Genomic DNA, 27,525 nt, shown 5'->3' with positions numbered 1-27,525 from the left:
AATCATTCTGGGATAGCATCATTTTTCAAGATTTGATTTAAAATGCTTGAATTCAAAACAGAGAATTTCAATAAGACAAGAAAATGGCCAAACAAACACCAGACAACATTTTTAACTCCGTTACCTTTAATGCAGGTTCAACTCTTCTATGAATGCCTTCCAAAAGGTTCAGTCTGTTTTTGAAATAAGTGACCACTTTTTCAGAGCTTTTGTAATCAGACACTGATTACAAAAGCTCTGTATCACTGTATCACTTATACGTCTGATGTTGGATGAGAAAATCTGGCTTGTAGTTTGTTCTTTTTCATCCGAAAGGTTTTCTTTCTGTCTGAGTTCAGGACTCTCTGCCTCTCAAGATATTTCCCATCAGTCTCGCTTGCTCTTTCTGTGCCGGTGCACAGTGATGTTGGAACAGGAAGGAGACATCCACAAGTTGTTGGCACACAGTTGGAAGCTTGAAATTGTTCAGAATGTCTCTCTGTGTAGAGCCAAGCAGACTTATGCTTTGGATTACCAAATGGAAAGGTGTGAGTCATCACTCCAGAGAGCCCATCTATGCTGATCAAGAATCCAGTGCTTTGTGTTTCACTCTGATGTTTGTTAAAGCCGTCTGCATGCCTCGCTGGTCATGAAAGTGATTGGAATGCAGCAAATCAGTGATTCAGATGGGTGACCCAATGCCTTTGGAAAAATAATGTCAAATTAGTAAAGATTTGGAAATTCACTTTGTTTAGATGAAATTACTTACTTTATCAGCATATCATAAATAATCTCATCTTGCACACTGCAAAAACACAATCCTAAGTATTTTTGGTCCAGTTTCTAGTGCAAATAACTTTGTTTTGCCCTATTTAAAGTGTGCTAACTTACAAGTATCTTTCCACAAGAAACAGGAGCTTGTTTTAGGTTAATAATTCTTCGATATTGATGAAACACTTGTTCCACTGACAGATTTTTTCACTAATAACAAAACATGTTCACATATTACAAGTGAAATAAGTTAAATTAGTACTTTTTTTTCAAAATTAATATTAAGAAATTAACTTGGAACAAGTTCCTAAAATGTTACTTGTAAGTTTTGTCTTATTTCAAGACATGTGCACTAGAAACTAAACTAAAAATACTTGGTAACGTTTATTTATACTGTAGACAGTTCAGTCCAATCTAACAACAATTCACACAAAGTCAAATTCAGTTTGATAATGATGATGACATCTAAGATTTTCAAAGTCACAGTGTTGCATCCAGATCAAACCCGGATGCAACAGAGAGAAATGACTGTTTAAGAGGACCAGGACTCCAGCAGAACCAGTACCAGCCTCTGTATGGACGGGGCTCTAACCATATGAAAAGTTGGACAGAAAAACAAAAGAAATACAGGGAGAACCAGGAGTATCAACCTACCAACTAAATGGAAAGAAAAACAAAGCTTTGCGTTTACTAAACTTTCTGCCTATATAACAGATTCATATTTGCAGCAATGTTCTATTGAGCTGCTGACAAGAAATGAGAAAGAAAACAGCAGCCTTTGGCACTGATGTTACAGAATAAAAAAAAAATCATAGGGAAATAAATGTAATCTAGCAGATGCTCTGCAGAGCTTCTGTTCTACAGCAGAAATAAACACGCCCACACCTCCATGGAAAGGTGCCACTAGTTGGTGTTTTGTTCAGATGTCCTCTTTCTGCTGAGTGAGTCTGTGTATGCATCCACCCCTGCTGCTAAAACAAACAGCTGCTCTGCGCTACGGACAACAAAGCGGTCCGACACGTCTGAGTCTGTTCCACAGGTCAACTAAATAATTGCTTTGGTCAACAATTCATGTTTTATAAACTTCATATTAGGCCATTGGCAGGCTCTGTTAACACGTACAGAAACATCACTGATTACATGAAGTTCTGGAAATAACTTAGTATTATTTATGTCTGTCTTACATCACAAATTTAAACCTTAAACATCACAGAATTTAATGGATTTATATAAAAACATCCAATGTAAGCTCATTATGAAATTACATACACGATCCTCTCATTTCCTAAGTTTATTTTATTTTAGATTAAAGAAGCATCAATTATGTAAAAATAATCTAAAGGTACTTTCCATGAAACAGATTTATATCCCAAAATATGTATTTAATTATGTCCAATCCTACATTGAATTTCAGTTCAGTATATTCTCAAGTTTTGTAGTTACAATGGTCTCCCATTATTTACAGGAGCTAACAATCAAAAATGCCTGCAATTTCCCAGCTGTATTTTATTTAGAATATTTCAGATATGCTCTACAAAAAAACTGCAATTTTCTGCAAGTAAATTGAAGTTATTTCCTGCACAAAAATCCACAAATGCTGAACTGTGAATTGGTCCCCTGACAGTGTATAGTGTTCAAAGCTAAGTAGTAAACTGTTTTCCATCTGAAGAGCCCAGGTGGTTATATCAGGTTATCTCCTTTACAAATGTATGCAAAACTTTTTGTTATCCTGCTAATGTTGTAAAATAGTAAGAATTTTGCAATTACTGTGTTTCCTTTAATTGAGAAATTAATTAATATCATACTTGGATAAGTCTGCTCACAAGGCCAGTACATACAAAAAGCTCTTGTACGAACTGGCATGACTGGTGTGATGCAAAAAAGTGTTTCCATTACAGTTTTTACAATTAGCCAGAGGAATGCCATATTATAAAAACTGACATTAACTTCACCCAGCAATCAGATATTAAACATGCCGCTATGTAGGGGTAAACAAATCAAACTAATTAATTCTGCAGGAGCTGTGATGGTTTTCACTCACTTTCTGCCCATTTTGAGTACATTTCATAGAATACATAAACTCCAGCATAAATGAGCTGTTTGCTAGTTCAGTTGGATCTTCAGGGATCTGTTGCCTTCAGGCTGCTGGTTGGAATCAATAGGTAATTTGCTCACATATACAAAATCAGAAATTGCACATGGATTCATTAGTCCTATGTTTTATTTTCGCTGCAATCAACAAATGAACAGGGAGTCTCGTCTCCTAATTTGAGATGATATGTGGTGTAGAGTCTGTATCCCTGTTTGTATCCCCCTCTGTTTCTGCGTTATTTTCCCCCTCAGATGTCATTCGTTTAGATGTTTGCTAAATGTGTATTGATGAGCTGTATTCCCTCTCCTTCCTGGACTCCCACTTTAGCAAATATTCGGCTGTCTCTTTGAAAACAGCAGAGAAAAATGAAATCAATGTGGGAAAGCATCACAGTGTTCTCCCTCAGGGCAGAGTCTCTGCAGATATCGATATTTGTCACAATCAGAAATCTCACAAAGAAAAGCTTATAATGGTCCTTGAGAGGGAATCTGTAAGTAAAGCAAATCTTTCATTCAGTCCCGTAAAAGATTTATGGCCCCTTTACCAAAAGTGTTTTTTCTTTCTTAACAATTTGGCTAATTTGTTGCATCTCAGCAACTTCAGTGTCATCAAAAATTTATCTATTTAAGTAATTTCTTTAAAAAAAAAAAACCCTAACATTTCTGTAGCTGTACTGCAATGAACTGAATGTGGAGGACATGTGGCAGGAATAGTAATCTAAAAAAGAATCAGTAAAGCTATAAGATGCATCCATCCAACATCTGGAAGATGTCAGTGAACACATGTCAGGTTCTTGGTGTCAAAGTCCCGTACACGCCGTCGTTAGAGTTCTTTCATCAGATTCAAGCAAAGTCCCTGAAGTTTCTATGGATGGCAGATTTACTGCTTTCACCAAGTTGGATTGTTCTATATAGAATAATCCAAATGGGAAACTTAAAGTCCTCTCCCTCAAATAATCCAAACAGCTGACAGATGATTGAAGGTTGTCATGTAGAGCAACCCAACCCAGATATTTTGTGTGGAGACTTATTAGGCTTTTTCCAGCCAATAAATGCAATTCCAGTCTTCGAGTGCCACTGTCCTGCAGCTTTTCCATCTCTGCTTCAACACACCTGAATCAAACGAATAATTAATGACCAGGCGCTAGAAAACCTGCTGAGATGGAAAGAATGTAATTCAGCCATTCGATTGAAGTGAGTTGGAGCAGGACGCATCCAAAGGTTGCAGGAGAGTGAAACTTGAGGGTTGCAGTTGCAGACTCTGGATCTAGTGTTTTACATTATGCTAAAACGGAGAGATAGTGAGCTAATATTAGAATAGCTCTTTCCCTACTTTTGGCTTCCTCACAAATGAGGTCAGACCCTCTTATTAGAATTATTGAATATGCTTTAATTCTAATATTGACATGTTTTACTTCTCAGATTTCTGTACAAATTAGCCCATTAAGACTTGCTGTCACCTTACACAAGTCCTAATTCCGTTTGAACGCTTCAGTTGAAATCAGTTTTACCTTCATGTTTTAAAAGCACCTGAACTTCTATTTGCTGCTGTACTGAACTGAGATTCAAAGTTAGAAGTTATTTATGATGTGGCTACATCTATGTTAGATAATTCTGGCATGAGCCTTGACTTCTGATATTTGAAGCAGAGGTATACATTTTCAATGATTCCTCTCTGAGGACTCATTTTATGTATTTACAGAGATGTTTATTTACAGTAGCTTGAACTTTGTCCTCATGCGAAAACACACAGAGACATTGAAACACAGCAGTCACCAAGCTCTTACATATAAGACTCCATTGTCACAAATGCAGCACCACTCTTTAGTGTGTTCTCTTTAATGTTTGCACACAAAATTACAAATATGTCCCAACATAAATCTAACAGTAACAAAGTGACACAAATGTTCCCATTTCATCTGCATGAATCCATGTAGCCTTTCTGTTCTGTATCTTGGTGCAGAAAGTGATGGAAAGGCAGGTTTGGTAAGTCTTTCTGATTATATGTTCAGCTGACTGGATAAATAAACCATTCAGTGTATTTTAGTGGGAAATGTGTCGCTTTAAGCGGAGCCACTCGATGATTATGAAGTAGCAGCTAAGAGCCTTTTACTCTCCACCTCCTACACATGTAAACATAAATCATTGGATTCTCTGACGTCAGCTGTCCACACTCTGAAACTGACTCTGATCTGCAGGCAACAATGTAGTTAAAGCTGTAATAATAAACCATAAAATGGCAAAATGTTACTTTTGTAACAACAGTGGTGGTTGACGATGCTTCTTCTTCTTCTTTTTTTAAAAAAACAATTATATCATCCATTTAGATTTCTTATTAATGTAACATTTTATTTTCATTTCACAATTTAGTAAAACTGATTCTTTTTTTTAAAGGTTTTGTTGGCTCTAGTGGCCTTTATTTGAAAGTAGTTTGACAGGAAACAGGGTAATGAGAGAGGGGAAGACATGCGGAAAATCTCACCAGGCCGGGAATCGAACCTGCGACCACCGCCACGAGGACTAAGGCCTCAATACGGGGGTCATGCTTTGCCCCTGCGCCACCACAGCACCCAAAACTCATATTTTAAATCAAGGTTGCTATAAATCTGTTTAGCTGGGGAATTGGTCTATAAAATTCTATTTAGTCATTGAATAAAATGTTTCATTTTAAATGTGATTCCGTTCTGTTGTCCTTGCTCTCCAAACAAAACCGAAAAGGCCTGTTGGCATTTTTTATTAATTCATATTTAACTATGTAAAACAAATATAAGTTATGAAACTGGGTTTTTCCATTGCACAGCAGTTTTTTTGAACTGCTGTGTATTTTGCATTCTTTTATTCTCACTCTGCTGCCTTAAATTTGCTCATTAATGTTCCAGTGTTTATTAAAACACTTTGCTCTCCCAGGTATCGTGGATATGGGAACCTGTTGATGGCCAAAGGGACAACATTGCCGTGTACCACCCAACCTATGGGCAGAGTTTTCCCAACGTGGCCTTTAAGGATCGAGTTATTTTTCTCCAAAACAATCTGAGGATCCCGTCCATAAGGATTAAAGACCTGCGCATGTCCGATGCTGGGCGCTACACCTGCGAGTACGCTACGTACCCGTCTGGAAACGAGCAGGGAACCACCACGCTCATAATGCTCGGTGAGTACATATACCAAACCACAAACAGCTGTTTGTGTCGTTCAGTTATGGATAAATATATGTCAGGCCCACATGTGAATGATTAAAGCACTAAAATCCTTCACAGGACTTGTACTTTCTGTCAGCGGAGCTTTGGAAAGGCTTTGAAAAACTCCTCTTACTGTTCATCTTTCCTCTCCGCCATCTGCTTATCTTCGCGTTTTAAAACAAAACGGTTCCCAATGGACCTGAAGTCTTAGAAGGCTAAATTTAAAGCCCTGCCAGATTTTCTCTGGGTTTATCGTGATAACATGCTGCATAAAATATAAGGAGGATTTCCTGGAAATTCTCTTGATTTGACTCCTGGGGTTTCTCTAACTCTCTTTCAGAATGTGAAGGAAGACTCTCAGGTAATTTGGGAAAATGTGTTGATCTGATATGATCAGAGGGTAATTTGGAAGATGAGATAACCTGCAGGTGTTTTATTACAGAACTTCCTACTGTATCACTTATACATCTTATACAAAGATTGCAGAGATTTAGCTTCACCAGCATTTTGTCTTCCTCTTCCTGTCCAGATATTTAAAATGGATATGCTGTAATTAGTTTTTGACTGGCGCATATGTATTCCTTCTGTATTTGGTGCAGTGTGTCAGAAATTATAACTTGCAGCATGGTGTAAATAAATGTTTCTGTAGCCCTTTTTATTACACAGAGATGCAAGCTCTTTTAAAGGAAGAGAACAAAGATTTAAAATAAAACATAATTTTTTATGAACCTGTTCTCCACTTTAAAACCCAAATATGACAGCAAAACAAACAATTAAAGATAAAAAAAAGCCAAAGATGTTCTGGCAGTGAAACCTTTTCATCCCAACACATGCGCGCTGGGAGCTGCCTTTATTACATTTCATCCACCAATCAGGCACAACATCATGGCCACCTGCCTAATGCTGCTTTGGTCGCCGTTCTGCTGCCAAAAACAGCCCAAACCTGTTGAGGCGTGGAAGCCTGTGGACCCCCGAAGGTGTTCTGGAGTATCTGGCACCAGGATGTTAGCTGCAGAACCTTCTGCCTCGGTCCAAACAATTAAGGCAGTAAATTACAATGACAATGGATACAATGCCACTGTTCCCCATGATGCTCTACCCAGGACCCCAATGTGACGCCATCTTGAAAGTAAACCACCACCAGGCCTGTATTTTTAAATTAGCTAATTTGTCCAGTTACAAATGCTTTGTGTTTGACATAACTCTACAAAATGTTAAAAAGACTGGGATTTATATATGGGAAGCTTTTATTCACTAATGCATATCTACTAAACAACTAGCTATAACTATTTTTCACTTTGGACATGGGAATATATTCTCACTCCTAAAGAATGACCTGAGTGTTGCTGTCGTTTGGTGTTTGTTGAATCAGAACAGAAACTTTTTGTAGGTTCCTGTTATTACTCCTCAATCCAAACATGTAACAGAGCTTAAGATCAAATTTAATATGCAACAATCATGTCATTTACCTTTAACAGACCACAATCCGTAATTAGTTGTTTGCTAGTTGTCATATTACCTGTAGTATTGTCAGTTGCAATAATAAACAAGATTAAATAATTGAGAATTAATATATAACTAATATGAATAAATGGAAGTTGGTTGATGGTTAATTTGTGTTTCAGAAACTAAAGTGCTGCAGTTAGATGGTAAAAAACCAATATTTTTCTTGTTTGAATTTTTAATACAAGTGTAATAAAATTATCTTATTCATTTAATAATAATAGAAAAATCTACCATAGAAAGTGATGAGAAGTTGGATTCAGTCCCCCTTCCTGATTATGTATATAATACTCTAACAGGAAGCAAGTTTCTGTAGGCGACCATCTGCTCCAACATGACAGGAAACCGACAAGAACAGGACAGAAATCTAACAGGAGAGATTAATGATGAGCAAAAAGCAGCAGAGCAGGAACTCCTGCTAGAAATGGAAAGAATGACAATATGGCACGAGACGTCCAATGGTTCATGGCAGCATAGCTAAAGGGACGGTTCAGGGACAGAACAGACAAGTTCCATTATAATAGAGGGAACAAATGTGACCTGGTACCAATGGTAGAGAGGATGGATACTTCAAAGATTGAAAATATGAGGGTTTTTTTTTTTATTTTGCACAATTTCAAAACCTTCAGTGCCTTAAAAATTACATTTATGAAAGCAAATGTAGCGTATTTGATACTTAAAGTGAACAATATGTGTCGAGGAGCAAAGTCTAAGATGCCAAGTGCTTGTTCAGTGTTAGCTTTTACCCTCTGCATTGTCAGTTCTCAGCAGACTGCAAAGCAGCAAACACTTACAGCCAATAATGGGAGTAGTAGAAAAATGCCACTGAGGCTGGCGTCTTTGTGGTTTAAACTGAGTGGGTGTTAAAAGGCGACACATTCTTTTTGTAATCTTAGACTGCTTTTACTATTTATCCATTTGCCTTGTCCAAAAGAGAATGATGCCAGAGTTTTTTCATCTCCAAAAAAAATAAATAAATAAATAAATTAGAAGGCTTTGTGCTTAAATAACAAACAGTTTATTTTGTTGTTTCACTGAAGTGCTGCATGCACACATTAAAAATGAGTCCTGGAAGAACAAGAGCCTCCTACATTCAGCACTCTGCAGAAACAAACGCTCTAACATAATAGACCCTGAGCTGAATAGACAGTTTAATATTCTCTAGATGCCTGGTGCTTTTATTCATCACTCATTCTTCAGGGAGAGATGGGATTTTGATTCCTTGTTTTCTGTCTTGTTGGTTTAATTTGCAAGAGAAAATATTATTAGTCATTTCTGTCACTGAACCAGTCGGTCAAAAGGCTGTTTTTCTATTGTAAAGAGACAAACGAGAAGAACTTTTTCAAACGGGGGCTGTGAATAAATTCTTACCTGTTTTTCATATTAAATTCAAGAATATTTTGTCTTCTACACAAACATTTAATATATTTTGTTTCCCTCACTGTCTCAAATAAATCAGACTAAGCTTTTCCTGAATTTTGTCAGCTCGGATTAGCAAAATAATTTCTTGGGGCTAAATTCCAGAATAATTATGGATTTATAAGCAGCTTTTATTGTACTTCAAATTCAGAATTTGACATAACTTTTTTCTGTATTTTGTATAATGGGTTTGTAAACCGAATGACTTGGGCCAAATGTTTTGGATATCCTTTAGGTTTTTCATTGTAGTTTGAAACTTTGACCCATTCCTCCTAACAGAACCAGTGTAACCGGATCAGGTTTGTGCTTTTTCAGCTCTTCTCACAAATTTTGAGGCATTTTCTGCAGGGTTACTAATAATTAGACCCATAGCTTCTCCTTAATGACATATTTAATTGCATCATACTATTTTTGCTTAATGATAAATATGAACATTAATCTTCTTACCTTGTCAAAATGTTCTCTGTAAATATACTGACGGGTGTCAGTTCTAATAATTGATGATTGCTATCCATCACCGTCTTCTTTCCTCATTAAAGGTTTAAGATAAAATGACACGTTTGGTTCACATCCTCGTCTGTTTTTGCAGCATCCGCCATTTTTAAAGTGAAATCAAATAAATAGAAGTGATATTATGTTAGCAGTTGTCTGTTTTTTGACCTGCTTTACAAGAGCGTATAAGTTGTTTTGACGTCTGTCATGGAGGAGTTGGCCATTTTCTAAAGAGCGTGGCGTCATATTCAAAGGGTCAGTAGGTCGTAGGGATATCCGTTCCAGAGAACTAAGTACACAGAAGATGCATTTTTTGTTGTGGTTCTGTAAAAGGAATATGGAGATATTTTCTGGCTTATGCACAGAAGGATCTGGGCTAAGCCTCCCAACTGCTGTTTCTGTTGGCACAAAGTGGAGGCAGACTGGGAAATACCTGCTGGAAAGCTCAGTTGTCTTTTTGTGTGGATCTGAGGCGGTGCCAAACTCCCTGAGACTGAACCTGGCCCGACTGAAAGCATTTGGCAAACTGAATACCTCGAAGTCACTGGAGAACAGTCATATTCTATCTTCTTGGAAATGCGATCCATATGAGCCAATCACATTAGACCCCACGGCTGCTGGAAGCCAATCATATTACGTTGTATTGGATATTGAACCACGGGCTCCCCGATTGTATCATGACTTATTTTGGTATGAATACATAATCCTAACAGCATTTATTGGTTAGAGCAGCACAGCCAGGCAATACTGTTAGCTCTTGTTGGAGTGTGAATTTAAAAAAAATCTCTGGCGTGGCAGTGATTGATGGCATATCATCTTGGATGGGGACCACACGTAATAAGTGGCAGCCAAATATATTGCATCTTATTGAATTTAGCGAAACCAGCAAGACAGAAATATGATTGCAGGTGAGGGTGAGTGGAGTACATTAGAGGTCTGGTATATGTGCGTTCATACAGCCGCTGTTTCAGACGAGGGTGTTAATGTACATTCAGGTGAATGGAGTGGAGCTGACTTCACTGAGGGGAAATAAATGGTGTTTTTTTCTGCTAAATTCTTTCAGAAACTATCCCGTTTGAATTTATTTGTTTGGTTTGCTGGTTGAATTTCTTATAAAGCTGTAGTGGCTGAAGGTATTTCTTAGTGTGACAAACGTTTCCTCTGAAAACAGAAGCTGTTATAGTTGCACAAAAAATCACAATCTGGTAAATCTGAGCAAACTGATATTACATAAAAGGTTTTGGAGGCCAATGCCGATGAGGCATAACATTATGAGCACTGGCAGAGGAAGTTATCAGGACTTGAGCAGGTTTGACGATTAACCAAGTTGTTACGACTAGACCACTTCACCAAACAAGACTGAGTCATTAAATAAATCCTCATGTTGTGGGCGACTTTAAGACCCACTCAACTCGCTAAATATATTATCAATAGGGAGACAATGAATGGATAGGACATCAAATGTTGTATCCATCAAAGTCTTGCATCCAGTCCTTTGTGATTGTGATTTTGCACACAATGATATATATGTTGGGTTTTTTTTATTTCGACCATGATGGTAGTATAAAATCATCCACAAGAACAAGGAATGCAAATTACATATTTTTGTACCACAGTAATCTTAACATGCTCAAAATTGCAATGACTGTTGGAAGTTCGACACACTGTAAAGCTCTAGCAATCATGAGATTTTTGCTGATATGTTTATATTTGCACATTTAGACCCAATTTTCAGTTTGGCATTGGAACGTATTTATGTCCAGTCATATCTTCTCCAGCAAGAAAGTCATAAAACGACTGAAAACCTTCAGGATCGTCTCGGTTAAACTGCAATGCATTCAAAATAGATAAAGAGCCAGAACTTACAGGAGAGACTACATATACCTGGAAACATCTTTGGTTCCCCCAAGAGGACAATTTTATTGAAGGTTAAAATCAAACCTTTTCTAATACATTATCTCAAACAAGACCCAAAGCAGTCATGTTTTTGTAATGTGGGAGAAAGTCGGAGAACCAGCACATGCACAGGGAGAATATATAAACTCCATGGAGACAAAAGTAGGTCAGAATTCGAACCCAGGACCTTTTTTTTCTACCAACTGTCCCACCGTGTAGTCTTCTTTTTTTTAGATTTTCAAATTAAATGAGCTAAATTGCTAGAAAAGCTCCATTTTACACAAAATGACAGAATCAGAGCACACCAGCAGATAATACAATAGTAACATTCATCTTGTTTTGTTTAGTAGCTTACATCTGAAATAACCACAAGATGGGAAGCTTATGCTCATGAAAGGAATCTTAAATTGAGCATAAATAGCCTTTAAATGTGGGATCTATGGATGCTTTTAATATCCGTGTGGCTTTTTTTTCTTCTTGCATGTCAATGATGGTAAAAATTATTTCTAATTAATGCCTTTTAGACACTTGGATGGTTCATTGAGGCTATCTAAATTAATCTCAGGCCCAAGTTATTGTCTGGTAACATTTCCAGAGGCCAGTAATGAGTTGTCAAAACATTACGCATGCAATGATTAGAGGATAAAAGATTCCCATGTTGAATATTCATGTGTTGTTATACGTTGACATGGAGTGCAGACGCAAACAGATGTTTTCATGACAACCTGTGTAAATGTGTGCAGGGGAGTGTCAGGCTGAGAGGAGAGTTTTATGAACCTGGGCAGCTGGTGAGACACAGATTCCAAGCCTTCGCAGGACCTAGAAGCATGTATTGATTTTTGACAATGCATTCAACAAAGTAGAAAATAACAGAATAAATCACCTGACCGCCCTTCATCACAGTAGAGCGCTGATGCCATGTTTAGAAACGGAGAGAGGGAGGAAACATCAATATGTGTCCCCAGCCTTTTGTTTGATCTGCTCTGAAGACGCGGCCCGCTACCAGGCGTCACACGTTGATCAGATTTTCTATTTAAATGATCCTGTTGTTCTACATGATTATTTTTTATTTTGCTGAAACTGCATGGGCCACATTTACCAGCTAACATAAAGCCAGGCTCATGGGTTGCTTTAATCTGATTTGCTAACATATCAGTTTCAATTTTAAGAGCCACACACCAGCGCAGCCCAGTAACCCAGAGGCATCGGGGAGGAAATGGTTGAGTTATTATCAGGGCGAAGGTTCATATTGTCTTTACCTGGGAAATACGTTGAGCTGCTTTCTCTACTAAACCGGTAGAGAAAACAGCCGGTTTGGTAGAGACACATTGATAAAGTGTCTTAATCAATGTTTTTATATGTATTTGTGATTTAATGATTTGTTTCCTGCTTACTTGACCCGTTTTAACATAAATTATGTGCTCATAATGTTAATTATTTACCTACTAATTAAAGTGTTTAGTATAGTTTGCAATATTACGATCACAAACTTCTCTGCAAATTTGAATCCCTTTGGTGTGAAGTATTAAAGTGCGTTAGGACTTCTCCCTCAAAATCCACATTTTGTTCACTATTTACAACATCCAGTTATCTGGAAATGTTTGTTTTTCTCCCCTTAAGATCATAAAATATATTGGTTTTTTTCCCTTAAATGTGTTTGAGCAGCATTTCAAAATAAGTGACAAGATTATTACATGTATAAAACTGATTTTACTTGCAGCTGAGAATAAGCTTATACAATGTAAATCTAATGGTTTAACTCTGTGTTATGTGTCCTATCTATTAGGCAGATATTATTGGAATAGCAGCTTTACCTTTCTTCTTACATTATAACCAATAATCACAATAAGCTGAACTTAACTGTTTAACTATGATATTGTGTGTATTTAGATTGATATTACTATGCATTTCTTAATATTATGCTGAATCTACAGTTGTGAATTGGCATCATTTAATGTATTTCCAGACTATCACAAAAATCATGTGTGGGTTTTAGTCATTATTAGAATGTGTTGCAGTGTTAGTACTAGAAAAATAGTGCAAATAAATAAATATATAGCTAGGCCTGTCGCGATAAACGATAAATCGATTAATCGTACGATAAATTAAAACTATCGACGTCATTTTAATTATGGGCATTATCGTCTCTTCCGGCCTTTTTCTCTTTCTGTTAATGACACTGAATGAAAAAAAGGCTCAACTCCGGTGCTCTCCACTGACCCTCCCTTCCTCATTTCCTCAGTGTAAAGCCCAGCGCAGACTGCACGATCTTAGAGCTGTCAGCCGATTGTCGGCCCATTTTCAAAACCTGACGGACCACACATTACCCGACAGAAATCCTAGGTATAACGGTTCGATCGGGTTCGTTCCTGCCATGTGGTGTCCAACAATGGGCACAAAATAATGACTACAAGTCCAGTGAACTAATTTTAAAACCAGGCATTAATTAATGCTTTACTACAATCTACCTGCAGTGCATATGGCTAGTGTCAGCGTAAAGTCCTGACTGAATGAAAATCATTATAACCTATTTACGTCACGTTAACGAAGAACAGCTGAAAAGTTACCGGGTTTATCAACTGCGGTAGCAATTTCGCTCCAACTCCTCCTCTTGTCATTTCTATATTCTTTGCATGTTGAATAAACATTAATGTTGTTTCCACATATCATCTCCAATGTCCGCTGGACTTCGGGTTGCGCCGTTTCAGCTGTTTGGGATTCCCCTCCGTAATTTCCCCTCAGAAAACACGGAGGAGAATCCGCGCTTTCTGATTGGCTACCTGTCACATTCAACAGGCTGCGTTAAAGCGCCCAGTTGGGGAAAATCCCTGATTTAGATCGGAGGACGATCTACCGTAACACACCACACAATCTTAGAAAGACCAACGATCTAAGATTGTTGTAAGGGGAAAAATAGGAGCAAAAAATCATGTAGTGTGAACTATTGCATCAGGTAGTCGATGTGCCCATCTTCTCTATTTAAATCTAATTATTACTGAAGGGCAACATAATATACAGACTTCATAATCTGCACTCTTTTGGTTGAATGCAGTATTTATTTCCACTTTTACTTTATGTTGTTTAGTTTTTTTTTTTCAAGTGTGTTTTTTGTTAATGGAGACCATTTTATTTTCGTTTTTGGTTGTTTTGTTTATTTTGTTTATCAGTTCCAGTGTTAAGTGTTCTTTTGAAAATAAAGTGTATCTATCTTCGGCAGGAAATCGCATGGACTATTATGTCATTTCCATTAAATCAGTGTAAAAAGGTCTTCAAACAATATTATCGTTTATCGCAATAATTTTTGAGACAATTAATCGCTCAGCAAAATTTGCTATCGTGACAGGCCTATATATAGCCAGGCTTTCCACCTGTCGGTGAGCTCTGTTTGTTTTAACCTAACTGCTGTGCTGATAGAAAACCTCAGGCTGAGGTAAAGAGTCGAAGCTGCTCGATTGGATGCAACGTCACGAAAAGCATCATGGACAGATTCTCCTGACGTCTTTAAGCCTCCAGATCAGTCAAAAGCCCATTCAGCCGCTGTTTTTTTTTTTTTGTTCATCCTTTCTGTTCTCTGACTCTTTAGCCATACTTCTTCATTTGTCCATCTCACCCTGCATTTGTTACATAATTTAATTACAGCTTTGTCTCGTTTCTATCAATTTCTCATGTCTTTTATTAGCGTTCTTAGTGCCGTACCCTCATGTCGAGACAATTTCTGCATGTGCTTTTCTATTACAGAGCAACTCTGAAGTCACCTACATAGAGGCTTAACAGGAAGGACTATAAGATAGAATAATAAAATATTTGATAATAAATTCAAGCAGTAGTGGGAATGTAAATTTAAAAAACTGAAATTCTTTCCTAGTTGCAGATAGATGGGACAGATGGTGCCATTCTTCTTATGACACTGATTCTCTTTACCACACTCTAGAATTTAATTATCTCCAGTAATTACAAGTCTCCACCTTGGCTCTGTCACTCATCTTGACAAGAGCCTCACAATAGCAGTTCTGGCTTATTTTAAGTCCATTCCCGGGAACAAGATTGAAATGTTTCCTCTCCATCCATGACGGCTCGCTGTCCTGTCACCTCGGCAGACGTTTCAGTCAGCGAGGTGGAGCCAACCGTCTGGACTCTGGCAGTTCTTATATAAGAACTCGACAAGATTGAAATATTTACAACCCCATGATGAAACAGGGGCCAATCTGCGCAGCAGGCAGTAGCTTCGACGTGTCATTGATGCTGGTATCAAAGAAGTGATACATGACAAGCAGCACAAAGCCAGAGGCGAGGTTCTGATGTCGAACTCTGACCAGAGTCGGAGCTGCAGGTGATTGACAAGCTCACATCAGAGAGGAAAATTCAGCCGTCTGTTCCAAAATACCAGCGCAGCACAGAGCAGAATTAAGAAAAAAAAAGAAAATGACTAGGATGAGGAAGGTTTTATCATCTCATTCTGGATTGGATGAAATGTGGCTCCATCAATAAACCGTCCAATTTAAACTACTTATCAGCAAGCCGACAAGCATATTGACTGAGAGTCAAAGTTCCTATAGAGTACCAATCTTTTAGTGATTATCTGTAACTGCTCCAATGGTGCAGTTACATGTGAACATCATTGAATTAGGATACCACTTGAAAAGGTGATTTATTTATGTCTTTTAATTAATAAACTCACAAATAGCTTCTTTACACACAGAGTGGTCTACTTCTGCTGTTTACGTCTGTTTGATGCTTAAAGTAGATCAAAATTCAAATGCTGAATCAGCACAATTCTAAAAATATTTTTAATACACAAATATTCTGTTCATGTTATGACCCACACAATAATGCATAAGGATGCTGCTGTATCCCAGTATAATCATGGAAGGTTTAGTGAAAGTAAAAAGTTTGGTGAAAAAGAGTAAGCAGGAAATAACAGCTATAAAGACCTTTAATGAGAAGCAGAGCTTGAACATTTATTAAATCATCATAATTATGATGATTAATTGAGAATTATGATGAATAAATGAGAATTTTGCTGAATTAACAAGAGACTGGGGTCATTTTAACAAGCTGTTCAACCATAAAAATGATCATTTTGATTTTTTTTATATAGACAGTCATCCAGGTTACATTTGCTATGACCTGAACTGTGTGGATTAATAATGATCCAGGGTTGTAGACGTCATGTCTGTATGAGATGATAAATGCACAGTTCATGTAGAGGGCATTGCCTTATTACTATAAATAATAAATATACTGAAGTGGTTCCATCAATTACAAGTTTGTTTCTGACAGAAAGGCCAGATGGGCATCTCTTAAAATAAAAGGAAACAAGGTAAAAGGAGCATGAACTCTAGGAAAATTTGAGATGTTTTTAATTCAATTTTATTACATGTTAAAAGCATTTCTACTGTTTGCCAGTGGTTCACTATGCCAAAAGTACCAATACTGGCTCTAGTAACCAGGGTATCACTGGTTCATTGTCAAAAGGAAGACGAGACGCCACAGCTGATGATGCTGTGGGGTTGAAGGTCATTATTAAACCAATAGACGCTTCATTAAGGCCTCAGCAGAACCAAGGCATATCGCCTCCATGTCACACCGCAGTGATGCACAAAGAGACACAACCAAGTTATCAGCGCAGACTGTACAGGATATGGACGTACGTTTGTATCAAAAAAACATTTCTATTGGTCTGATGTAACATTCTACTTTTAAGATTTTCATCAAGAATCATCAAAATTAAGCTTTTATTATATCTATTCCATGCTTTAAATGTTTGAGTTTTTAAATTAAATGAGTGAAATAAAAACAGCAACTTTTTGAGGATATTCTAATTTATTGCGACGCAGCTGTATTTTTGAGACACCAGATGGTAGCTGTTCTTCTTGCAGAGATGAGACAGCCTGTTGGAAATGTGCTTCCACACACCTGAATGACTCGGATTAATCAAAGTGAAATCCTCTTATTTGAAGGAACTATTTGCCCACACTTTATATCAACATGTAGGGAAACCAGGCTCTGCAGATGCCACTTGTTATATGTTCTTCATCAAATATGAAAAGATTATTGAGGATACAGAGATGTGTGCATGACTATAAAGCAATCATCTCACCTCTAGTGGCTAGTTTTAGCTCAGGAACTCTAAATATATGAGATCTAGAGAACATTATTCATACATTTGTGTCATCGCATTTGCATTACTGTAATGCTGTTTTTACCAGGACAGATAATCAGTTTCAGGTCTGGGAGCTATGCCTGGTTTACACGACAAGAATTTTAAATTGTCGTCCGATTTTCAAACCCTGACTCACCTCACACACGTTAATAAAAAATCCCAGATATAACAGGTTTTTGTCATACAATACGATGTCCAGTCGCAAGGAAACAGCACAACACACACACAAACCAATTTCACACACATACATTCACCTATCAGACGCCAAATTTCACAGAACTCGACATGAGTTCAGCTTAAACAAGCATGGCTAACTGGGAAGAAGCAACGGCGATAGTTTGTGAACTATTTTCAACAGAGAAAAAGGACAGTAGAAGTTGTCTCTGTCCACTGGACTTTCCGGTGCACAGTGGTATTTGTTTTGTCTTTATTTTGGATTCCCCTCCGTGTTTCCGTCACGTTCAACAGGTCGTGTTCTTGTTCGTCCTCAGAGGAAACCACACCCTGTGAAATCGAGTCAGGATAATCCAGCATGTTGTATATCCACGATTTTAGATAGAAGAGATCACAAAGTACATTACATGCGGACCAGATCTCTCTCAACACGCCACACCCTGCAGAAATCTCTCTGAAGATTATTTTAAGAGCCATCCCGATAATCAGGGCATTCTTAAGATTGTCAGAAAATTGGCATAAAGGTCTTGCTGTGTGAACCAGGCATATGGGCTTTTCCCTTTGTGGATCTTAATGGTGGAGTAGTTTGCCCTGCAGCTTTACTTTTCTGACTGGAGGATTTCTAAAGACCAGCTGAGAACTGTTTTGTTTTCTCAGGCTTTTATGTCATGATTTTATTGTCTTTGTTATGCTTCTTTTTTCACTATGTGCATTTTGGTTGTGATTTTTGTTGTACAGCGCTTTTTGACTTTGATTCAACAAAATATGCTTTATAAGTTAACTTTACTAACTTACTGGAGGAGTTACTTTGTGCTAAAAATCTTCTTTGTTCAACTGTGACACTTCCAGAAGAACAGGTCACTTTTAGAGGAGCAGGTCATGTTTGCACAAAGAAAACAAACCCAAACTGGACTGACAGAAATAACAGCAGCATTTTTTCCTTTTTGCTCTGGAGTGTTCCTGTGTTCCCTTGAAGGTCAGCACTGTGAAGACTGTTTGCTGCTGGCAGACAGCTGAACTGGATGTGAGAAAGCAAGCATTTATTTTGTCCCTGGGAGCAAAGCGATGTTATTTGGTCATTGTACTTTGCTTTTAAACAATCTTTTGTTTTAAAATATGTTTCATTTGGCTTAATAGATTTTTTTTATTGCAAATACATATTGTTTAGGGGCCCTTTGAGATCTTAAGATGTAAAGGGCATTATAAATAAAATGAATTATTATTTAATTTATTAGCAAAAGAGAAAACAGCAGGAATACCAATAATGATCTCATTCAAGATTTTCCCTTCACTATGAGATTAGGTCACTGCAGTGAAAATAAATACATTTTATTAGTCCATTTTTTTTAAAAACACAGGGTTCAAATAAGAGTCCACTGTAAATATTTGGTGGTACAATGTGGCATTTTTTATTGCAATATGGCATTCAATTTCCAAATTTTTTTTTCTGTTGTAATAATTATATTGAAACTTTGTTGGTGCATTGGTGGCATTTCACAACTTTTATACCCTAAAATGATAGTAAAAGTTTAATATTTACTATATTCATTCATTGGTTTTGTAAGTTGGTTGTAAAGTTTAACTGGGATATTTCTTGTTCCTTTTTATGCAGCCTTATCTGTTTGCTTTGTTGTTTTTGTGATAATAATAATACATCAGTTTAGTATTTGTCGAAATCATTCAATATTCCTTGATTTGTTCTTTGAATTCAAGCTGAAAGCTAAAGAAAGTATAAACACATGAAACTGATAACCTTTTCCTCTTTCTCCCCATCTCTTCCTTCTTTCCTCCTTTCTCAACTCTTTTACACAAACTGTTTTTTTTGTTGCCTTTTTCCTTCTCTGCCACTTTTTTGGATTTTGGACCATCTGGGTTCTTATCGCCACGGTTTCTCTTCCCTTCTTTGCTCTCACCTTCTTCCCATTTTCTGCGACGCCAGCCAAGCCCAAGAACTCGGCCAAAGCCGTGACGGTCCAGGCTGGCAGCAAGTCGGTGATGGTGGCCCATTGCGAGGCAGCGGACGGGAAACCGGCCGCCACCATCAAGTGGCTGGCGTCGGTCGGTGGCAACCACTCAACCACCTCTACGAACGGGCCGGACGGCACAGTGACGGTTCGGAGCGAGTACAGGCTGGTCCCGACGGCGGAGGACAACGGCAGAGAGGTGACCTGTCTGGTCGACCAGAAGACCCAGGACCGGCCGTGGACTGAGGTTCTGAAGCTCTCAGTGGAGTGTAAGTTACGTAAAACAAACACTCATGTTGTGACATGTTGAGTCTTCACAGAGGCAGAAAACACACACAGATCAGTGCTGGACCTGACGACTTTGAATCAGTCGTACGTAGGGTGAAAATAAGTTATTGCATTATATTTCAATTAGAAATGCACCAATCCACTTTTTTCACTTCCGAACTGATATCTTTTAAGTTGTAAAAACTTGACAGATTGTTCAGTTTTTTTTTTTTTTAACAAAACATTCACAGTGAATCACATTGACATTCAAACTGTCCACCAGACTGTTGGTAGCAATGACAGAATACACATAAACAAAAACCATATACAAGTTATGTCTTCATGCAGCAGCATAGGAAGGAAATGCTTCCCAGTAAACACCCTGCTCATCTTTAATAGGATGTTAGAGGCCAATTCAGCATAAATAGAAGTGAGACATGTGTGATAAACATGAGCTGCATAAATACATGGGAAACAGAATGCAACCATGCATATATAAAGAATGCATGGTTGCAAAAACATGAAGGGCAGAATGTCCCAAAGCTCAGATTGATTTTAAATTTAACACATTTAACACAGAAACCTTAAAACACCAGGAGCAACCAGACACAACCATCACAAAAACTGCACCAATATTTAAAAAGTTAAACCGCATCCGTCTGTAAAACAATTAACAGGACCGCACTATGAAAGGTGTCAAAATGATCCATTTATTTATTGTAATTAAGCACAACTTTCACTTCCAGACCCTCCCACCGTCACCATCGACGGTTACGACCACAACTGGTACGTTGGTCGCTCTGACGCGGTTCTGTTCTGCCATGCCACGGCCAACCCTGAGCCCACCACCATCACCTGGACAACGTAAGCAGCACACACTCCACATCTTTACAGCACAGATTAACCTGTAAAGTTTAGCAAATGGACGACAGACGGGTCTGTCCTCGTATTAATCCCGTTCTATCTTCCTGTTTGGTCGTTTCCAGGGCTTCGGGTTCGCTGCCAGACACGGTGGTGGTGGAGCAAAACAAGCTGACGGTGAGGAAGGTGGACGACGCCGTCAACACCACCTTCACCTGCGAGGTCAAGAACAAGCACGGCGCCAGCAGAAAAACGCTCACCACGTTCGTCATCGGTGAGTCCGAACAAAACCACCCAAACACACAAAGACACCGTAAACGCCAAACCCCACATCTGCGGTTTCTGCAGCACAACTTGATGCAGAAAAACTTTTAATACTCAACATGTCCTCAACCCTCCTCCACCACTTACACACACCTGCACACATGCATGCAGATTTCATTTTTGGAAACTCTCACATGCTGGGATCAGAGCTGATCTGACCGCTGTGGGGGTTCTGACCTGTTTGCTGCTCGCTGTCAGCAGGGGCCGGCTGAGGCTTTTGATTGGCCATTTCCCCACTGCAGGGCCAAATTGCACGATAAGGGCCAATACTTGTAACTTTTAAAATGAAATCTATGTGCTGAAGTTTAGTCTGTGCAGCCAGAACTCAGCTGGAGGTGATTAACTGTGAAGGAGGCTGTTATCGGACTGCCTTGGCCCTGCGGTGGACGCTCCGGTGTTGGGATTGTTTCAGGATTTCTAAATTTTTCCAAAGGGTTCAAGTTGGTGTGAGCCAGTTTGCAGAGGTTTGCTTGTCTTTCTTACCCTTTTCCCACCCTCCCTCCTCCTATGCAGCAACAAGTACATTTACTAACACTTTCCTAAAGTTCTTCATCTCCTCTTTCCTTTCCTGTCTCATGACGTTTCTGGAAGTTGGGTTGGTTTTGCTCTTGGGGTTTGACCGTTGCTGTCTTGGTCGGGACTTTCTTTCACAAACTGATCAAACACGTCCACAAACTGAAACTCTCTATGATGAAGGTGTCAGAAGTTGTTGATTCCTCCTCGATTTGTTTTCAGTGTTGCACTTAACAGCTTCTCTATTGGTGAAAATCCTTTTCTTTGTCAGAGGAATTAGATGGATTATCACTATATTGAGCTTCACAACAAGACATGATTAAAACTAACATATTCTCTTTAACCAAATGACAGCGAGGAAGCTACATTTAGAAAATCCGTGGGAAATCTGAGCCGCAGATTTGAATTGTTTTTTTTCAGAAAACAAAGCTCCCTTTCAGCCGGGCGGTGTGCTGGGTGTGTGGGAGGTTCGGAAGTGGCTTAGCCGCTCCTGTTCTCGCTGGAAGCACAGCATTGTGACCGACTCAGAGTATCACCAAGTCAATGCTTTCCTCTTCCAGCACATCTCAACAAAATCCCTTTCAGACACATGTAAAACCCCCGCTCAGTCCATACACAGGCTCGCCCAACACTTTCAGGGCCTTGCAGAAACAGTTTTCATCTTTTTGTATCTGAGATCAAGGCCGAGCTTTGTGATTCATCCTCCTCTGTGCTGAATGTGTCGTCTGTGTTTCATGGCTTCTGTTACAGTAAGTAGATGGTATAAAGTGAACTCTGTTAAAGAAGGTGAGTACCAGAGGCGGTGGGTTGACCCAGCGCTTTGTGTGAGTGAAGATGATAAAAGGAACTGTTGGAGTAAGAATAACTTGATTTGTGGTGAAGTCAACGCTGTGGCATGTTTCTGTATACAGGCGCTTCTGAAAAGATTTTCTTCTGCACACCAACTAGTTAACTGCCTTTCTGTGCTATGATTATGCAGTAACATTAGACATTGTCCATGTAGATGTGGATAAAAGAGATTAGTTTATCCTTCTTCTTTGGATGTAATGCACAACTGACTGACTGCTCGCTTCACGTTTGGGGAAAATTCTTCACTGTCATCTTATTTTAAAAGTTTAAACAGGAAGTGAAAAATAAAACATTTGTTCCCACTTCGCAAAAACAACTAGCATTATTTAATAACTACTGAATAATTAATAAACCTGTTATTAATCAAGCTCTCACATCCTTCTAGACAACTGCACAGTAGCTTTTAATTGCATGTAATGAGATGAAATAATGAATCACAGCAGCTCATTAAAGTAGCTTAGAGGCTGTGAAGACCTTTGATTGCTGCTGTGTAATATGAGCGAACATTAAATGTTTATTTAGCAGCTGAAAGATGCACAGCACTTGTAGATATTGTGTTCATGTACAAGTAAACAGACCTGGTTAGTCTTATGGCATTAGTAGTGAAGCACCAATCATGGCTCTGAATTTTCCTGTTTTATTCAGTCTTTAAATGCATCAACGATGAGAATCAGATTGACGGTTAGGAATTTATTTGGTGCATTAATGTTGGTACTGTTGTTTGCTCTTTATTTTCTGTTGGATTTTCTGGTCTCATGGTTTTGCTTTTGAGTTTATCCTAATATCCAGATTTGAATAATCTGCCAGTACTGATATTTTCTGACCCAGGATGCATTCACTTAAGCATTTGATTTTGTTTTGTTTATTTTTTTCTTGGTTTTGTATATTTTCACATTAAAAACACCCATCACCAATAATAGCTCTATTGCTACATGTGGTGCTGATTTATTCAGCTGTATTTATATTTTCCCGATGGATAAGAATGTAATTGGTTTAAATAATCATCCAGAAACTTGTTTCTGGTACCTGCTGCGTCGTTAACGTTCCTTGTTTCTGGGTGAGCTGGTGAATTCCAGCTGCAGTGATGATCTTTATGGGTATTGTGAGCCGTCCCACCATTCTGATTCATATTCATCATTTTTTGCATTGGCTCAGGAGAAGTCTCAGCAGTCCAGATGGCCGGTCTGCCACTGGTAGTGAGTCACAGTGAGAACGCATCATTTGTTTCACCTTTCCAAAGGATCAGCAGCAAAAGGCTGAGTGACTCATTCAGACCCGCCAACAGTTCAGCCACTAAATGCATGAAGGAAGCATCTTGTTGGTGACACACGCTTCAGTCCTTCATGTCAGCTTTCTTGAATACAGCTTCTATTTCTTTCTTTCTATGCTCAGTTAAACACAACAGAGAAATGCTGGAGCAATGAAGCAGCATTTTGGTATTTTCTTTATTTTATATGTATTTTGTTGACATAACAACCAATCACAAGATTTTCTTTTCTTAGCAACCATCAAAGTATCACCAGATTCATCTGCTTGCTTAGTCCAATCACAGCAACCACTTTATATCTAATGTGATGCATTCAGATGCAGAACGTTCGGTTTCACTGTCAGCCTTCTATAGAAGCAGAAAAATTAATAGTCGTGTATTTGGAATATATTGTTTTTCATGTCTTTTATGGAAAAATGACTCACCTGGTTATGAGAAAGGAGAAAATAACAGTTGAGGATGCAGTGGCTGTTGAGGTTCCTGTTCTGGAAACTGAAAGAGGTAAAGAATAATCTTTGCAATCCAGTTCTGTACAATAACAACTAATTCTGATGTCCCCCAACCAAATATATTTCTATACATTCCAGTTCTGTTCAGAATTAATCCAATTATAATATTATATAGAGCAGAGGTGTCCAACGTACAGTTTGGGATTCCTTTTTGGCCATACGAATCATTTAGTGTGCAGGAAGTTGATGCAGATCTACTTTTTAATAAAAATTGGTGTGAAATTTTCACTGGGAACTAAAAAACTTCCAAAGTTGGAAACACAAAGTCATTTCCTCTCAGGTTCCTCAGATTATCAAAGACTTTTACTCTAAAGCTGACTTGGCTAAATAAAGCAAGACATTTTAAGGGTAAATCTGCATGTAATTGATCCATTTTTGTAGAAATTACACTATTTATTTGTTTGTGCATTTAGTTCCTTGCCAAACAGGTAAAATATATATATATAAATTTAAAAAATAATATAATTTTTGTGACCCACAACTACCTTTTTGATCCCACAAGTGAACAGTTTGGACACTCCTGATGTAGAGTCAGATTTGGTAAATCAGTAATTGCAAAAAGAAAGAAGAAAGTTAAAGGACTAAAAAAGGAATAGGATTACATCAAAGTCTGATTTGGAATAAAACTCTCATCCCAAATAACCCAAAATGTCCTGGACACCCTGAGGATGCAGCGATGACTTGTTGCAGACTGTTGGGCTGAATTCATCCGAGTTTTATTCAATCCCAAGCAGCTTTCACTGGGATTACGCTTTACGGTCGCAGTTAGACCCTCTTTGCAGGAATTGTCCAAATCTCCTTTTTGGGTGTTTAACCTGCTCTTCATCTTCTGTATCTGAACTTTCCAAATACTCTCTCTTTCTTCCAACTAATCACACCTAAATGGAAACCAGAACCTCTTTGTTAGCCTTCTTCATGACAATTAATAAGACAAACTAATTCAGATGATTCTGTTCCTGCCAGAAAAGAGTGTACTAACCCTTATTAAAACCGAAAGGACACGACTTAAACCATGTGAGTCAGATGGATTGTAGATATCATTAAGGGTCTGAGAATGAAATCATAAGTGTGTCCTATCTTATTTCTGGCACTGAGTGACCGCTAGCAGAAATTGTTGAACCTTTTTACCTCACATCCTTTCTGCTGCTTCAACTTCTGAGACACAACGTTGTTTTTAGAATGGTGCTTTTTCCGAGGTCGGGCACCATGAATGTATCGAGCCAATTACCTCAACAGAAGACACGCTTCGGATGAGGGAGAAAATCATTACCATTGACCCTTGGACAAACACACTCGGCTGCTTTAAAGGTCAGAGTGGTTATCTGCTGCCGTTGAAGCCGCAAATGAGTAAAATGTGGCTTTAGCGCGCCTAAAAGCTGCTGAATGTCGGATCAGGAAGTGACTTTATGTGGGTTTTTGTTTTGGAGCTGGCATCCTGAAAAGCGTTTTGATATTTTAAACTATTCCTTAGACTGAAGCATCTTTTCAGCACAAGATGAACAAAGTTGTTTATGAAATCACTGAACTAAAATGTTTAAAAGTTTAGATAAGAATACACTTTTAAAAACACTGTTATCCAAATCTCAAAAACATTATCACACCTTGTATTTAGCCAATGACAGCACAGGAGAAAGCACTTTGCTAGTGTAAGGTCAGTTTTTCTAAATTACTTTCTTGAACAGCTAAGGGAGGAGATTGATCTGATCTTTTCACACCATACTGCTACAACATGGTCACACTTTTAACAAATATATATATATATTTTTTTTTTAATAAAAGTTGATCTGTAGTAGACGCTGCTACGATCCGTTAGCGGTTCCCCTCTGTTCTGTTGCATGCTCGATGGAAGCCTCACGCCATCTGCCATTTCTGCTGCCATCAAGGAGCCATCACAACTCACAACCCCACACTCACACACACACATGCACACCCCCACCCCCACCCACAAACCCCCATCAGACCGCAGAGCAGCACAGTAAGACGGGGCTGATGAGAAAGAAGGATGGAAAATGGTTGTGGAAGGAGAAGTGGGTCTGAAGGAGGGATTTGATGGCACTGGGAGGCATTTTCAGAGGCCTAATAAAATGACTCTCACTCACCTCCATATTGTCCATCTCTCTCATCTATGCTGAGCTCTCAGGAGTAAGTGCCTCTGTAATGCAACAAGAAATGTTAGTGTTTTTGCTTACAGGAGTGAAATGTACCCTCCTCCCTTCTGTTCTGCACAAACACCCCCCACCTCCCTCCACACCCCATCCGGCAACGTCTGCATCATGCCAGCTATGCATGGCTCGCTTGGTTTCCACGGCGCCAGCTGGATCTGCCCAGGGCAGCGTGCACATAAGAGTGGAAGAGGTTGTTGGCAGGGGAAAATAAAATAAAACGATTGGAGTGGAGGACAGGAGGGAGTGGTGGTGGGCAGCGGGATGAAGACGGTGATTGCAGAGGAGCTGAAAACCGAGATAAAGGCGAGTGTTTGTGTGAGGGGCGGGGGCGGGTGGAGGGGGAGATGGAGAGGTTCAAACGCAGGGAGCAGCAGGAGGAGAGTGGACGAAGGGTTTCCTCTAAAAACCATGATGACTTCTGGTCGAGTTCGTAAGAGTGAGCTGGCAGGAGGCTGTGACCCTCTCTGTCCTCCACCTCTCTGCCCGTCACTCCACCCTCTACCCCCTCCCCTGCACAAGAAAAGCCTTTTATGGGGGAGTCCAGCTGGCATGAGGCTGGCGGCTGTGTTGCCGCACACATGCATTCACCCCCTTATACACACTCAACGCACAGCCGCATCGAGACGGACGAGTGGAAAAGCATTTCCTGGATCGCCTGCAGCAACTGAGATACATGTCCACTGGAAAGACACATACTCACTTTGAAGACACACAGACACTCTGTGCTTCACACCCGAACACACACACACACACACAAGCTGAACCATGCAGAACTGTCCATGAAATAATCAGATGATGTAGCCATGGGGAGGAAATTCTGGCTCCGACTCTGTGCCACAAAGCCACAGCTAACCTCAGCACTGGCCAAATCAAACAAACCATGGAGAGGACGAAAAGAGAAGGTAGTATTTATTTTACACAAATAAAGTCAAGTCACTAGCTGTGTTTCCATTATCATATAATTGCTCAAATTGGAAATAAGAAAGTAAATTTGCTCAATTGAACAGGACAGTTTTGAAAATAAGTTTTTGGATAAAAAGTTTTTGTGCTAGGATGGGGAGGTTGAAATTAGTGTGGGTTGCAAAACTGCAATAGAAACACTTTTTTTTTGCATTACACGAGTCATAATCAACAAACGG

At 38.8% G+C, this 27,525-nt stretch overlaps 1 protein-coding gene across 3 annotated transcripts in view; it reads left to right on the top strand.

Annotated features, from left to right (window-relative positions):
• Window positions 1-27,525, top strand: part of pvrl2l (PVR cell adhesion molecule related 2 like) — a 341,169-nt gene that overhangs the window by 145,851 nt on the left and 167,793 nt on the right. For all 3 annotated transcript variants that reach the window (XM_032581593.1, XM_032581592.1, XM_032581591.1), the window contains exons 3-6: window positions 5,749-5,992; window positions 19,607-19,900; window positions 20,645-20,762; window positions 20,885-21,033. In XM_032581593.1, the coding sequence (XP_032437484.1) occupies window positions 5,749-5,992; window positions 19,607-19,900; window positions 20,645-20,762; window positions 20,885-21,033 (805 nt within the window). The remainder of the gene's footprint in view (window positions 1-5,748; window positions 5,993-19,606; window positions 19,901-20,644; window positions 20,763-20,884; window positions 21,034-27,525) is intronic.

Source organism: Xiphophorus hellerii, chromosome 13 (genome assembly GCF_003331165.1).
Source record: "Xiphophorus hellerii strain 12219 chromosome 13, Xiphophorus_hellerii-4.1, whole genome shotgun sequence".
In the NCBI taxonomy this organism is placed as follows: domain Eukaryota; kingdom Metazoa; phylum Chordata; class Actinopteri; order Cyprinodontiformes; family Poeciliidae; genus Xiphophorus; species Xiphophorus hellerii.
This window is presented reverse-complemented; position numbering and strand designations above follow the sequence as displayed.